Source organism: Lonchura striata, chromosome 30 (genome assembly GCF_050655825.1).
Source record: "Lonchura striata isolate lonStrDom1 chromosome 30, ASM5065582v1, whole genome shotgun sequence".
Classification (NCBI taxonomy): domain Eukaryota; kingdom Metazoa; phylum Chordata; class Aves; order Passeriformes; family Estrildidae; genus Lonchura; species Lonchura striata.
The window spans coordinates 7,322,874-7,339,476 of NC_140732.1; the positions used below are offsets into that span (position 1 = coordinate 7,322,874).

The 16,603-nt window shown below is 61.7% G+C and overlaps 1 protein-coding gene across 13 annotated transcripts in view; it reads left to right on the top strand.

Annotated features, from left to right (window-relative positions):
• HACL2 (2-hydroxyacyl-CoA lyase 2) overlaps positions 1–16,603 on the top strand; it is a 35,544-nt gene that overhangs the window by 13,478 nt on the left and 5,463 nt on the right. For 5 of the 13 annotated variants that reach the window (XM_085563208.1, XM_085563209.1, XM_077787768.2 and 2 more), the window contains 7 exons: positions 1–100; positions 4,019–4,116; positions 6,873–7,009; positions 7,971–8,105; positions 10,436–10,550; positions 13,086–13,255; positions 16,068–16,138. In XM_085563208.1, the coding sequence (XP_085419334.1) occupies positions 1–100; positions 4,019–4,116; positions 6,873–7,009; positions 7,971–8,105; positions 10,436–10,550; positions 13,086–13,255; positions 16,068–16,138 (826 nt within the window). The other 8 variants (XM_085563207.1, XM_085563202.1, XM_085563204.1 and 5 more) reach the window with 6 other exon arrangements.

Consider the following 16,603-nt stretch of genomic DNA (forward strand, 5'->3'; position numbering starts at 1 on the left):
GTACCTGCGGCAGTACCTGGCCGATGTCTTCGCCGGCGCCTGGGAGCCGCGGGAGCTGAGCCCGCTGCCCGTCAGCGTGCCCCGCGCCAGCCCGAGAGAGGTGAGAGCCAAAAACAGCCCGAAACAGCCCCAAACAGCCCAAAACAGCCCGAAACACCCCAAAACACCCCAAAACAGCCCAAAATACCCCCAAAATACCCCAAAATACCCCAAAAACACACAAAAACGCCCCAAAATACCCCAAAAACACCCAAAACTGATCCCAACAAACCCCGAGAGAGGTGAGAGCCAAAACCAGCCCGAAACAGCCCAAAACACCCTCAAAACACCCCCAAAATACCCCCAAAACACACAAAAACACCCCAAAATACCCCAAAAACACCCCGAAAGACCCCAAAACTGATCCCAAAGAACCCCGAGAGAGGTGAGAGCCATAAAAAAGCCCGAAACAGCCCAAAACACCCCAAAACACCCAAAAAACACCCCAAAAACACCCCAAAATACCCCCAAAACACCCCAAAACACCCCAAAACACCGCAAAAACACCCCGAAAAACGCCAAAACTGATCCCAAAGAACCCCGAGAGAGGTGAGAGCCAAAAACAGCCCGAAACAGCCCGAAACAGCCCAAAACACCCCCAAAACACCCCAAAATACCCCGAAAAACCCCAAAAACACCCCGAAAGACCCCAAAACTGATCCCAACAAACCCCGAGAGAGGTGAGAGCCAAAAACACCCCAAAACAGCCCGAAACAGCTCGAAACAGCCCAAAACACCACCAAAACACCCCAAAATACCCCAAAATACACCGAAAACACCCCAAAAACACCCCGAAAAACCCCAAAACTGATCCAAACAAACCCTGAGAGAGGTGAGAGCCAAAACACCCCAAAACAGCCCAAAAACACCCCAAAACAGCCCTAAACACCCCAAAATACCCCAAAACCACCCTGAAAAACCCCAAAAACACCCCAAAATACCCCAAAAGACCCCAAAACTGATCCCAACAAACCCCGAGAGAGGTGAGAGCCAAAACCACCCCAAAACAGCCCAAAAACACGCAAAAACATCCAAAACACCGCGAAAACACCCGAAAATACCCCAAACCACCCCAAAAACACCCCGAAAACACCCCAAAATACCCCAAAACACCCAAAAAACCCCCAAAACACCCCAAAACACCCCAAAAAAACCCAAAATACCCCAAAACTGATCCTAACAAACCCAGAGAGTGGTGAGAGCCCAAAAACACCCAAAAAAACCCAAAAATACCTCAAAACACCTCAAAATACCCCCAAAACACCCCAAAACACCCCCAAAACACCAAAAATACCCCAAAACACCCCGAAAACACCCTAAAATACCCCAAAACACCCCAAAAACACCCCGAAAACACCCCAAAATACCCCAAAACACCCCAAAATACCCCAAAACACCCCAAAAACCCCCAAAATACCCCAAAAAACCCCAAAACTGACCCCAAAACAGGCGAGACACCAAAATCCCAAAAACCCCAAAATTTGGGGTAAAAAACCCCAAAACAGGCGAGACACCAAAATCCCAAAAACCCCAAAATTTGGGGTAAAAAACCCCAAAAAAGGCGAGACACCAAAATCCCAAAAACCCCAAAATTTGGGGTAAAAAACCCCAAAAAAGGCGAGACACCAAAATCCCAAAAACTCCAAAATTTGGGGTAAAAAACCCCAAAACAGGCGAGACACCAAAATCCCAAAAACTCCAAAATTTGGGGTAAAAAACCCCAAAAAAGGCGAGACACCAAAATCCCAAATTGGAGGCAAGTCCCGGTTTTGGGGTGAATTCCGGCGGTTTTGGGTCACTCCTGATTTTGGGGTGAATTCCGACTGTTTTGGGGTGAATTCCGGGATTTTTGGGGTGAATTCTGGGATTTTTGGGGTGAATTCTGCCGTTTTTGGGTCTCTCCAGGTGCAGCTGTGCTCGGAGCAGTTTTGGGGTGAATTCTGGGAATTTTGGGGTGAATTCTGGGATTTTTGGGATGAATTCTGGAGGTTTTGGGTCACTCTCAGTTTTGGGGTGCCTCCCGGGATTTCTGGGGTGCCTCCCGGGATTTTTGGGGTGAATTCCGGGGTTTTTGGGTCACTGTCATTTTGGGGTGCCTCCCGGGGTTTTTGGGGTGAATTCTGGGGTTTTTGGGGTGAATTCCGGGGTTTTTGGGGTGAATTCTGGCGGGTTTGGGTCTCTCTCATTTTGGGGTGAATTCCGGGGTTTTTGGGGTGAATTCCGGGGTTTTTGGGGTGAATTCCGGCGGGTTTGGGTCACTCTCAGTTCTGGGGTGCCTCCCGGGGTTTTTGGGGTGAATTCCGGGATTTTTGGGGTGCCTCCTGGGGTTTTTGGGGTGCCTCCCGGGATTTTTGGGGTGAATTCCGGCGGGTTTGGGTCACTCTCAGTTCTGGGGTGCCTCCCGGGATTTTTGGGGTGAATTCCGGGGTTTTTGGGGTGCCTCCCGGGGTTTTTGGGGTGAATTCCGGGATTTTTGGGGTGAATTCTGGGGTTTTTGGGGTGACTCCTGGGATTTTTGGGGTGAATTCCGGGGTTTTTGGGTCTCTCTCATTTTGGGGTGAATTCCGGGATTTTTGGGGTGAATTCCGGGGTTTTTGGGGTGAATTCCGGGGTTTTTGGGGTGCCTCCCGGGGTTTTTGGGGTGAATTCCGGGATTTTTGGGGTGAATTCTGGGGTTTTTGGGGTGCCTCCCGGGATTTTTGGGGTGAATTCCGGGGTTTTTGGGGTGAATTCTGGCGGGTTTGGGTCTCTCTCATTTTGGGGTGAATTCCGGGATTTTTGGGGTGAATTCCGGGGTTTTTGGGGTGAATTCCAGGGTTTTTGGGGTGAATTCTGGCGGGTTTGGGTCTCTCTCATTTTGGGGTGAATTCCGGGATTTTTGGGGTGAATTCCGGGGTTTTTGGGGTGAATTCCAGGGTTTTTGGGGTGAATTCCGGGGTTTTTGGGGTGCCTCCCGGGGTTTTTGGGGTGAATTCCGGGATTTTTGGGGTGCCTCCCGGGGTTTTTGGGGTGAATTCCGGGATTTTTGGGGTGAATTCCGGGATTTTTGGGGTGAATTCTGGGGTTTTTGGGGTGACTCCTGGGATTTTTGGGGTGAATTCCGGGGTTTTTGGGGTGAATTCCGGGGTTTTTGGGGTGAATTCCGGGGTTTTTGGGGTGCCTCCCGGGATTTTTGGGGTGAATTCTGGCGGGTTTGGGTCTCTCTCATTTTGGGGTGAATTCCGGGGTTTTTGGGCCCCAGGTGCAGCTCTGCTCGGAGCTGTTTTGGGGTGAATTCCAGGATTTTTGGGGTGAATTCCGGCGGGTTTGGGTCACTCTCAGTTCTGGGGTGCCTCCCGGGATTTTTGGGGTGAATTCCGGGGTTTTTGGGGTGAATTCCAGGGTTTTTGGGGTGAATTCTGGCGGGTTTGGGTCTCTCTCATTTTGGGGTGAATTCCGGGGTTTTTGGGGTGCCTCCCGGGGTTTTTGGGGTGAATTCCGGGGTTTTTGGGGTGAATTCTGGCGGGTTTGGGTCTCTCTCATTTTGGGGTGAATTCCGGGGTTTTTGGGGTGCCTCCCGGGATTTTTGGCGTGAATTCCGGGGTTTTTGGGGTGCCTCCCGGGGTTTTTGGGGTGAATTCCGGGGTTTTTGGGGTGCCTCCCGGGGTTTTTGGGGTGCCTCCCGGGGTTTTTGGGGTGAATTCCGGGATTTTTGGGGTGAATTCCGGGGTTTTTGGGGTGAATTCTGGGGTTTTTGGGGTGACTCCTGGGATTTTTGGGGTGAATTCTGGCGGGTTTGGGTCTCTCTCATTTTGGGGTGAATTCCGGGGTTTTTGGGCCCCAGGTGCAGCTCTGCTCGGAGCTGTTTTGGGGTGAATTCCAGGATTTTTGGGGTGAATTCCGGCGGGTTTGGGTCACTCTCAGTTCTGGGGTGCCTCCCGGGGTTTTTGGGGTGAATTCCGGGGTTTTTGGGGTGAATTCCGGGGTTTTTGGGCCCCAGGTGCAGCTCTGCTCGGAGCTGCTGAGCCGCGCCCGCCGCCCGCTGCTGCTGGTGGGCAGCCAGGCCCTGCTGCCCCCAACACCCGCCGAGGAGCTGAGGTGGGACCCGCCGGCAAACTGGGAGCACTGGGAGGGACTGGGAGGGACTGGGAGGGACTGGGGAGGACTGGGAGGGACTGGGAGGGAACTGGGAGGGAACTGGGAGGGACTGGGAGGGACTGGGAGGGACTGGGATGGTCTGGGAGGGAACTGGGGGGAACTGGGAGGGACTGGGATGGACTGGGGGGGAACTGGGGGGGACTGGGAGGGACTGGGAGGGAACTGGGAGGGAACTGGGAGGTAACTGGGAGGGACTGGGAGGGAACTGGGAGGGACTGGGAGGGACTGGGGGGGACTGGGAGGGAACTGGGAGGGACTGGGGGGGAACTGGGAGGGACTGGGAGGGACTGGGAGGGAACTGGGAGGGACTGGGAGGGACTGGGATTGGACTGGGAGGGACTGGGGGGACTGGGAGGGACTGGGATTGGACTGGGAGGGACTGGGAGGGACTGGGAGGGACTGGGATGGACTGGGAGGGACTGGGGGGACTGGGAGGGACTGGGACAAACTGGGAGGGAACTGGGCCCCAATTGAGCTGTTCTGGGGTCAAACTGACCCAGTTTGGGGTCCCAAGGGTGCCACTTTTGTGTCCCAAGGGTGCCATTTCGGGGTCCCTGGGGTGCCATTTCGGGGTCCCTGGGGTGCCATTTCAGGCTCCCTAGGGTGCCATTTCAGGCTCCCTAGGGTGCCAGTTTGGGGTCCCAAGGGTGCCATTTCAGGGACCCAAGGGTGCCATTTCGGGCTCCCAAGGGTGCCATTTCAGGGTCCCAGGGGTGCCATTTCGGGGTCCCTGGGGTGCCATTTCAGGCTCCCAAGGGTGCCGTTTCAGGGTCCCTAGGGTGCCATTTCGGGCTCCCAAGGGTGCTAGTTTAGGGTCCCTAGGGTGCCATTTCAGGGTCCCTAGGATGCCATTTCAGGGTCCCTAGGGTGCCATTTCAGGGTCCCAGGGGTGCCATTTCAGGGTCCCTAGGGTGCCATTTCAGGGTCCCAGGGGTGCCATTTCAGGGTCCCTAGGGTGCCATTTCGGGCTCCCAAGGGTGCTAGTTTAGAGTCCTAGGGTGCCATTTCAGGGTCCCTAGGATGCCATTTCAGGGTCCCTGGGGTGCCATTTCAGGGTCCCAAGGGTGCCATTTCAGGGTCCCTCGGGTGCTAGTTTAGGGTCCCTAGGGTGCCATTTCAGGGTCCCTAGGATGCCATTTCAGGGTCCCTAGGGTGCCATTTCAGGGTCCCAGGGGTGCCATTTCGGGGTCCCTAGGGTGCCATTTCAGGGTCCCAAGGGTGCCATTTCGGGCTCCCAAGGGTGCCATTTCGGGGTCCCTAGGGTGCCATTTCGGGCTCCCAAGGGTGCCATTTCGGGCTCCCTAAGGTGCCATTTCAGGGTCCCTAGGGTGCCATTTCGGGCTCCCAAGGGTGCCATTTCGGGGTCCCTAGGGTGCCATTTCGGGCTCCCAAGGGTGCCATTTCGGGCTCCCTAAGGTGCCATTTCAGGGTCCCTAGGGTGCCATTTCGGGCTCCCAAGGGTGCCATTTCAGGGTCCCTAGGGTGCCATTTCGGGCTCCCAAGGGTGCTAGTTTAGGGTCCCTAGGATGCCATTTCAGGGTCCCTAGGGTGCCATTTCGGGCTCCCAAGGGTGCTAGTTTAGAGTCCCTAGGGTGCCATTTCAGGGTCCCAAGGGTGCCATTTCGGGGTCCCTGGGGTGCCATTTCGGGCTCCCAAGGGTGCTAGTTTAGAGTCCTAGGGTGCCATTTCAGGGTCCCTAGGATGCCATTTCAGGGTCCCTGGGGTGCCATTTCAGGGTCCCTAGGGTGCTAGTTTAGGGTCCCTAGGATGCCATTTCGGGCTCCCAAGGGTGCCATTTCGGGGTCCCTAGGGTGCCATTTCAGGGTCCCTAGGGTGCCATTTCCGGCTCCCTAGGGTGCCATTTCAGGGTCCCTAGGGTGCCATTTCGGGCTCCCTAGGGTGCCATTTCAGGGTCCCACGGGTGCCATTTCAGGGTCCCAAGGGTGCTAGTTTAGGGTCCCTAGGATGCCATTTCGGGCTCCCAAGGGTGCCATTTCGGGGTCCCTAGGGTGCCATTTCAGGGTCCCAAGGGTGCCATTTCAGGGTCCCTAGGGTGCCATTTCAGGGTCCCTAGGGTGCTAGTTTAGGGTCCCTAGGATGCCATTTCAGGGTCCCAAGGGTGCCATTTCAGGCTCCCTAGGGTGCCATTTCAGGGTCCCAAGGGTGCCATTTCAGGGTCCCTAGGGTGCTAGTTTAGGGTCCCTAGGATGCCATTTCAGGGTCCCAAGGGTGCCATTTCGGGGTCCCTAGGGTGCCATTTCGGGCTCCCAAGGGTGCTAGTTTAGGGTCCCAAGGGTGCCATTTCGGGCTCCCAAGGGTGCCATTTCAGGCTCCCTAGGGTGCCATTTCGGGCTCCCAAGGGTGCCATTTCAGGGTCCCAGGGATGCCATTTCGGGGTCCCAAGGGTGCCATTTCAGGGTCCCAAGGGTGCCATTTCGGGCTCCCAAGGGTGCCATTTCGGGGTCCCAAGGGTGCCATTTCAGGGTCCCAAGGGTGCCATTTCGGGCTCCCAAGGGTGCCATTTCAGGGTCCCTAGGGTGCTAGTTTAGAGTCCCTAGGGTGCCATTTCATGCTCCCAAGGGTGCCATTTCAGGGTCCCTAGGGTGCCATTTTGGGCTCCCAAGGGTGCCATTTCAGGCTCCCACGGGTGCCATTTCGGGCTCCCAAGGGTGCCAGCGCCCCCGCTCTGTCCCCAGCTCGGCCCTGCAGTCCCTGGGGGTCCCCTGCTACCTGGGGGGGGCGGCGCGGGGGCTGCTGCCCCCCGAGTGTCCCCTGCTGCTGCGGCACAACCGGCGGCAGGCGCTGCGCGACGCCGACCTGGTGCTGCTGGCAGGTACCGCGGGCGGTGACACGGTGACACGGTGACACGGTGTCCTGATGTCCCGGTGTCCCGGTGTCCCAATGTCCCAATGTCCCGGTGTCCCGGTGTCCCGGTGTCCCAATGTCCCGGTGTCCCAATGTCCTGGTGTCCCGGTGTCCCGATGTCCCGATGTCCCCATGTCCCAATGTCCCAATGTCCCACTGTCCCAATGTCCCGGTGTCCCGGTGTCCCGGTGTCCCAATGTCCCAATGTCCCAATGTCCCAATGTCCCAATGTCCCGGTGTCCCAATGTCCCGGTGTCCCGGTGTCCCGGTGTCCCCAGTGACCACTCCTGGTGTCCCAGTGTCCCCTTGGTGTCCTGGTGTCCCCTCAGTGTCCCGGTGTCCCCTCAGTGTCCCTGGTGACCGTTCCCAGTGTCCCCAGTGACTGTTCCCGGTGTCCCCTCGGTGTCCCGGTGTCCCCTTGGTGTCCCCCTGGTGTCCCCAGTGACCATTCCTGGTGTCCCGGTGTCCCCTCGGTGTCCCCTCAGTGTCCCAATGTCCCGGTGTCCCGGTGTCCCAGTGTCCCCTCGGTGTCCCAGTGTCCCAATATCCCAGTGTCCCCTCGGTGTCCCCCTGGTGTCCTCGGTGACCGTTCCCGGTGTCCCAATGTCCCGGTGTCCCGGTGTCCCGGTGTCCCCTCGGTGTCCCCTTGGTGTCCCCGCTGACCATTCCCAGTGTCCCGGTGTCCCCTCGGTGTCCCCACTGAAATGTCCCAGTGTCCCCTCGGTGTCCCCTCGGTGTCCCCTCGGAGTCCCCGCTGACCACTCCCGGTGTCCCGGTGTCCCGGTGTCCCCTCGGTGTCCCAATGTCCCGGTGTCCCGGTGTCCCCTCGGTGTCCCCTCAGTGTCCCCTCGGTGTCCCAATGTCCCGGTGTCCCCTCGGTGTCCCCTCGGTGTCCCCGCTGACCGCTCCCGGTGTCCCGGTGTCCCCAGGCACCGTCTGTGATTTCCGGCTGTCCTACGGGCGCCTCTTCGGCCGCGGCGCCGCCGTCGTCGCCGTCAACCGGAACCGGGCGCAGCTGCGCCTCAACGCCGACGTCTTCTGGACCCCGCGGCTGGCCGTGCACGGTGAGCGCCGCCGGGGCCGGAGGGAACCGGTTTGGGGTCAGAATTAACTGGTTTGGGGCAGGATGAACCGGTTTGGGGCAGGATGAACTGGTTTGGGGTGGGAATGAACCAGTTTGGAGTCAGAATTAACCGGTTTGGGGTGGAATGAACCAGTTTGGGGCAGGATGAACCAGTTTGGGGTCAGAATTAACCGGTTTGGGGTGGGAATGAACCGGTTTGGGGTCAGAATTAACCGGTTTGGGGTCAGAATTAACCGGTTTGGGGTCAGAATTAACCGGTTTGGGGTGGAATGAACCGGTTTGTGGCAGGATGAACCGGTTTGGGGTCAGAATTAACCGGTTCGGGGTGGAAATGAGCCGGTTTGGGGTGGGATGAACAGGTTTGGGGCGGGATGAACCGGTTTGGGGCGGGATGAACCGGTTTGGGGCGGGATGAACCGGTTTGGGGTGGAATGAGCCGGTTTGGGGTGGAATGAACCGGTTTGGGGTGGAAATGAGCCGGTTTGGCGTCAAACCGGGACCCCGACGTCTTCTGGACCCCGCGGCTGGCCGTGCACGGTGAGCGCCACCAGGGCCGGATTGAACCGGTTTGGGGTCAGAATTAACCGGTTTGGGGTGGAATGAACCAGTTTGGGGCAGGATGAACCGGTTTGGGGTGGGAATGAACCAGTTTGGAGTCAGAATTAACCGGTTTGGGGTCAGAATTAACCGGTTTGGGGTGGAATGAACCGGTTTGGGGTGGGAATGAACCGGTTTGGGGTCAGAATTAACCGTTTTGGGGTGGAATGAACCGGTTTGGGGCAGGATGAACCGGTTTGGGGTGGGAATGAACCGGTTTGGGGTCAGAATTAACCGTTTTGGGGTGGAATGAACCGGTTTGGGGTCGGAATGAACCGGTTTGGGGTGGGAATGAACCGGTTTGGGGCGGGATGAACCGGTTTGGGGCGGGATGAACCGGTTTCGGGTGGGAATGAGCCGGTGTGGGGTGGAAATGAACCGGTTTGGGGCAGAATGAACCGGTTTGGGGTGGGAATGAGGCAGTTTGGGGACAGTTTGGGGACACCCCGATGACATTTTCGGGACACCCCGATGACATTTTTGGGTCCGCAGGTGACATTTTGTGGTTCCGGTGACATTTGGGGACACCCTGGTGACACTTGGGGGTCCCGGTGACACTTGGGGACACCCCGGTGACATTTGGGGACATCCCGGTGTCACTTTGGGGTCCCGGTGACATTTGGGGACACCCCGGTGACACTTGGGGGTCCCAGTGACGCTCTGGGGACACCCCGGTGACACTTTGGGGACACCCCGGTGACACTTGGGGGTCCTGGTGACACTTGGGGACACCCCGGTGACATTTGGGGACACCCCGGTGACACTTGGGGACACCCCGGTGACATTTGGGGACACCCCGGTGACACTTGGGGGTCCCAGTGACACTCTGGGGACACCCCGGTGACACTTGGGGACACCCCGGTGACATTTGGGGACACCCCGGTGACACTTTGGGGACACCCCGGTGACACTTGGGGGTCCTGGTGACACTTGGGGACACCCCGGTGACATTTGGGGACACCCCGGTGACATTTGGGGACACCCTGGTGACACTTAGGGACACCCCAGTGACACTTGGGGGTCCTGGTGACACTTGGGGACACCCCGGTGACATTTGGGGACACCCCGGTGACATTTGGGGACACCCTGGTGACACTTAGGGACACCCCAGTGACACTTGGGGGTCCTGGTGACACTTGGGGACACCCCGGTGACATTTGGGGACACCCCGGTGACACTTGGGGGTCCTGGTGACATTTGGGGACACCCCAGTGACACTTTGGGGTCCCGGTGTCACTTGGGGGTCCCGGTGACACTTGGGGACACCCCGGTGACACTTTGGGGTCCCGGTGTCACTTGGGGGTCCCGGTGACACTTGGGGACACCCCGGTGACACTTTGGGGTCCCGGTGTCACTTGGGGGTCCCGGTGACACTTGGGGACACCCCGGTGACACTTGGGGGTCCTGGTGACATTTGGGGACACCCCGGTGACACTTTGGGGACACCCCGGTGTCACTTGGGGGTCCCGGTGACATTTGGGGACACCCCGGTGTCACTTTGGGGTCCCGGTGACACTTGGGGACACCCCGGTGACACTTGGGGACACCCCGGTGACACTTGGGGGTCCCGGTGACATTTGGGGACACCCCGGTGACACTTTGGGGTCCGCAGGTGACATTTTGTGGTCCTGGTGACACTTGGGGACACCCCGGTGACACTCTGGGGACACCCCGGTGACACTTTGGGGTCCCGGTGACATTTGGGGTCCGCAGGTGACCCCGCGGCGCTGCTGGTGGCGCTGGCCCGGAGCCTCCCGGGCCTCCCGAGCCCCCGGGAGTGGCTGCAGCGGCTGCGGGAGGCCGAGGAGGAGCGGGAGCGGCACATCCGGTGAGGGACCGCGACACCGGGACACCGGGGGACACCGGGACACCGAGGGGACATGGGGACAGCCTGGGGACACTGGGGACATGGGGACAGGGAGCGGCACATCCGGTGAGGGACCGCGACACCGGGACACCGGGGGACACCGGGAGGACACCGGGACACCGAGGGACACCGGGAGGACACCAAGGGGACACTGGGGACAGCCTGGGGACACTGGGGACATGGGGACAGGGAGCAGCACATCCGGTGAGGGACAGGGACACCGGGACACCGGGGGACACCGGGACACCGGGGGACACCGGGACAGCCTGGGGACAGCCTGGGGACATGGGGACATGGGGACAGGGAGCGGCACATCCAGTGAGGGACCGGGACACCGGGACACCGGGGGGACACCGGGACACGGGGGGACACCGGGACACCGGGGGGACACTGGGGACAGCCTGGGGACATGGGGACATGGGGACAGGGAGCGGCACATCCGGTGAGGGACCAGGACACCGGGACACCGGGGGGACACCGGGACACCGGGGGGACACCGAGGGGACATGGGGACAGCCTGGGGACACCGGGGGGACACCGGGACACAGGGGGACACTGGGACACGGGGGGACACTGGGACAGCTTGGGGACACCGGGACACCGGGGGACACCAGGACACTGAGGGGACACTGGGACACGGGGGGACATGGGGACAGGGAGCAGCACATCCAGTGAGGGAAAGGGACACCGGGACACCGAGGGGACACCGGGAGGACACCGGGACACTGAGGGGACACTGGGACACCGGGGGGACACCGAGACAGCTTGGGGACATGGGGACATGGACATGGGGACATGGGGACAGGGAGCGGCACATCCGGTGAGGGACCCGGACACCGGGACACCGGGGGGACACCAGGACACCGGGACAGCCTGGGGACATGGGGACAGCCTGGGGACACTGGGGGGACATGGGGACAGCCTGGGGACACTGGGGGGACATGGGGACATGGACATGGGGACATGGGGACAGGGAACGGCACATCTGGTGAGGGACCAGGACACCGAGGGGACACCGGGACACCGAGGGGACACCGGGACATGGGGACATGGACATGGACATGGGGACATGGGAACAGGGAACGGCACATCCGGTGAGGGACCAGGACAGGGACACGGGGACAGCATGGGGACACCGGGACAGGGATGGGGACATGGGGACATGGGAACATGGGGACAGGGATGGGGACATGGGGACAGGGGGACAGGTGACACCGGGACAGGGACAGGGGACACCGAGGGGACGTGGGATACCAAGGGGACCCCACAGGGGACATGGGGACACCAACGAGACACCGGGACATCGAGGGGACGCCGAGGGGACACTGGGACAGGGGACATGGGACAGGGACACAGGGGACACTGGAACGGGGACAGAGGGGACAGGGTGGGGACAGGGACAGGGTGGGGACAGGGACAAGGATCTGCAGAACTGGTCCGAGGACAGAGGGCATTTCTGGCCTCAGACCCCCCCATGTGGCATTTTTAGGGTCCTTCCCCGGTTTTTGGGGTTGGTCAGCCCCCCTGTCCTTGTCCCCTCTGTCCCTGTCCCTGTGTCACCTGTCCCTGTCCCCGCAGGGCCACGGCCGCCGTGTCCCCTCTGTGTCCCTGTCCCATCCCTGTCCCTGTCCTTGTCCCCTCTGTCCCTGTCCCTGTGTCACCTGTCCCTGTCCCCGCAGGGCCACGGCCGCCGTGTCCCCTCTGTGTCCCTGTCCCATCCCTGTCCCTGTCCTTGTCCCCTCTGTCCCTGTCCCTGTCCCATCCCTGTCCCATTCCTGTCACCTGTGTCCCTGTCCCTGCAGGGCCATGGCCACCATGTCACCTGTCCCTGTCCCTGTCCCCACAGGGCCATGGCCGCTGTGTCCCCTCTGTGTCCTTGTCCCATCCCTGTCCCTGCCCTTGTCCCTGTCCCATCCCTGTCCCTGTCACCTGTGTCCCTGTCCCCACAGGGCCATGGCCACCATGTCACCTGTCCCTCTCCCCTGTCCCTGTCCCTGTCCCCGCAGGGCCATGGCCGCCGTATCCCCGCCATGTCACCTGAACCTGCTGGCCCTGTCCCTGTCCCTGTCCCCGTGTCACCTGTCCCTATCTGTGTCCCCGCAGGGCCATGGCCGCCGTGTCCCCGCCGCGTCACCTGAACCCGCTGGCGCTGCTGCTGGCCCTGTCCCTGTCCCCGTGTCACTGTCCCTGTCCCCGCAGGGCCATGGCCACCATGTCACCTGTCCCTCTCCCCTGTCCCTGTGTCACCTGTCCCCGCAGGGCCATGGCTGCCGTGTCCCCGCCATGTCACCTGAACCTGCTGGCCCTGTCCCTGTCCCTGTCCCCGTGTCACCTGTCCCTATCTGTGTCCCCGCAGGGCCATGGCCGCCGTGTCCCCGCCGCGTCACCTGAACCCGCTGGCGCTGCTGCTGGCCCTGTCCCTGTCCCCGTGTCACTGTCCCTGTCCCCACAGGGCCATGGCCACCATGTCACCTGTCCCTGTCCCTGTCCCCACAGGGCCATGGCCGCCGTGTCCCCGCCGCGTCACCTGAACCCGCTGGCGCTGCTGCTGGCCCTGGACCGGCTCCTGTCCCCCCGGAGTCTCTTGGTGGCCGACGGCGGCGACTTCGTGGCCACGGCCGCCTACAGCGTCCGGCCCCGGCGGCCGCGCGCCTGGCTGGACCCCGGTAGGGCCGCGCCCGCGGGGACACGCGGGGACACCTGGGGACACCTGGGGACATGTGGGGACATGTGGGGACACCTGGGGACACCTGGGGACACCTGGGGACATGTGGGGACACGTGGGGACACCTGGGGACACCTGGGGACATGTGGGGACATGGCCACCCCAGCTAGGAGACACGCAGGGACACCTGGGGACACGTGGGGACACCTGGGGACATGTGGGGACACCTGGGGACATGTGGGGACATGGCCACCCCAGCTAGGAGACACGCAGGGACACCTGGGGACACCTGGGGACATGTGGGGACATGTGGGGACACGGCCACCCCAGCTAGGAGACACGCAGGGACACCTGGGGACACCTGGGGACACCTGGGGACATGTGGGGACACGTGGGGACATGTGGGGACATGGCCACCCCAGCTAGGAGACATGCAGGGACACCTGGGGACACCTGGGGACATGTGGGGACACCTGGGGACATGTGGGGACATGGCCACCCCAGCTAGGAGACACACAGGGACACCTGGGGACATGTGGGGACACGTGGGGACATGTGGGGACACCTGGGGACACGGCCACCCTGGCCAGGGGACACGCGGGGACAGTGAGGGGCACCTGGGGACACGTGGGGACACCTGGGGACATGTGGGGACACCTGGGGACATGTGGGGACACGGCCACCCCAGCTAGGAGACACGCAGGGACACCTGGGGACACGTGGGGACACCTGGGGACATGTGGGGACATGTGGGGACACAGCCACCCTGGCCAGGGGACACGCGGGGACAGTGAGGGGCACCTGGGGACACGTGGGGACACCTGGGGACATGTGGGGACACCTGGGGACATGTGGGGACACGTGGGGACACCTGGGGACATGTGGGGACACGTGGGGACACAGCCACCCCAGCCATGGGACACGCGGGGACACCTGGGGACATGTGGGGACACGGCCATCTCGGCCAAGGGACACCTGGGGACAGCTTGGGGACATGTGGGGACACCTGGGGATACCTGGGGACATGTGGGGACACCTGGGGACATGTGGGGACACGGCCATCTCGGCCAAGGGACACCTGGGGACAGCTTGGGGACATGTGGGGACACCTGGGGATACCTGGGGACATGTGGGGACACCTGGGGACATGTGGGGACATGGCCACCCTGGCCAGGGGACACATGGGGACATGTGGGGACACGGCCACCCCAGCTAGGAGACACGCAGGGACACCTGGGGACATGTGGGGACACCTGGGGACATGTGGGGACATGTGGGGACATGTGGGGACACGGCCACCCCAGCTAGGAGACACGCAGGGACACCTGGGGACACGTGGGGACACCTGGGGACACATGGGGACATGTGGGGACACGGCCACCCCAGCTAGGAGACACGCGGGGACACCTGGGGACATGTGGGGACACCTGGGGACATGTGGGGACACCTGGGGACATGTGGGGACACGTGGGGACATGTGGGGACACAGCCACCCCAGCCATGGGACACGCGGGGACAGCGAGGGGACATGTGAGGACACGTGGGGACACGGCCACCCCGGCCAGGGGACACGCGAGGACAGTGAGGGGTACCTGGGGACACCTGGGGACATGTGGGGACACGGCCACCCCAGCTAGGAGACACACAGGGACACCTGGGGACATGTGGGAACACCTGGGGACATGTGGGGACATGGCCACCCCAGCTAGGAGACACACAGGGACACCTGGGGACATGTGGGGACACCTGGGGACACAGCCACCCCGGCCAGGGGACATGCGGGGACAGTGAGGGGCACCTGGGGACACGTGGGGACACCTGGGGACAGGTGGGGACACGGCCACCCCAGCCATGGGACACCTGGGGACACCTGGTGACACAGCCACCCTGGCCAGGGGACACGTGGGGACAGCTTGGGGACATGTGGGGACAGAGAGGGGACATGTGGGGACATGGCCACCCCGGCCAGGGGACATGTGGGGATACTTGGGGACATGCGGGGACAGTTTGGGGACACAGCCACCCCGGCCAGGGGACACACAGGGACACTTGGAGACACGTGGGGACAGTGAGGGGACATGTGGGGACATGTCCCCATGTCCCCAGTGTGGTGGCACTGATGTCCCTGATGTCCCCGTGTCCCCACTGTGGTGATGGCACTGATGTCCCCGTGTCCCCGGTGTGGTGGCACTGATGTCCCCACTGCGGTGTCCCCGATGTCCCCGTGTCCACATGTCCCTGATGTCCCTGATGTCCCTGGTGTCCCCGCTGTGATGGCACTGATGTCCCCATGTCCCCGTCTCTCTGCTGAGGTGTCCCTGATGTCCCCATGTCCCCGTGTCCCCATGTCCCTGATGTCCCCCCTGCGGTGGCACTGATGTCCCCGTGTCCCTGATGTCCCCACTGCAGTGTCCCCATGTCCCCGTGTCCCCGCTGCGGTGGCACTGATGTCCCCAATGTCCCCATGTCCCCGTGTCCCCACTGCAGTGGCACTGATGTCCCCGTGTCCCTGTGTCCCCGATGCAGTGGCACTGATGTCCCTGATGTCCCCGTCTCCCCATGTCCCCGTGTCCCTGCTGCGGTGTCCCCATGTCCCCGTGTCCCCGCTGCGGTGGCACTGATGTCCCCATGTCCCCGTGTCCCCGCTGCGGTGGCACTGATGTCCCCATGTCCCCATGTCCCCGGGTCCCCGTGTCCCCATGTCCCCATGTCCACGCTGCGGTGGCACTGATGTCCCCGATGTCCCCGTGTCCCTGCTGCGGTGTCCCCATGTCCCCGTGTCCCCATGTCCCCATGTCCCCGTGTCCCCGCAGGTCCCTTCGGCACGCTGGGCGTGGGCGGAGGATTCGCACTCGGGGCCAAACTCTGCCGGCCCGAGGCTGAGGTGACACCGGGACAGCGTGGGGACATCGGGGGGACAGCGGGGACAGTGGGGACAGCGGGGACAGTGGGGACAGCGGGGACAGCGGGGAGAGTGGGGACAGTGGGGGACAGCGGGGACATTGGGGGATTGGGGGATTGGGGACAGTGGGGACACTGGGGACATTGGGGGGATTGGGGACATTGGGGACATTGGGGATTGGGGACAGTGGGGACACTGGGGGGATTGGGGACAGTGGGGACATTGGGGACAATGGGGGCACTGGGGGGATTGGGGACACTGGGGACATTGGAGGTTTTTGGGGACATTGGGGACATTGGGGAATATTTGGGGGATTTGAGGACATTGGGAGACATGGGGACATTGGGGACATTGAGGGGATGGGGACATTGGGGACACTGGGGACTCTGGACATTGGGGACATTTGGGGACATTGGGGACATGGGGGATGAGGGGATGTTGACAACA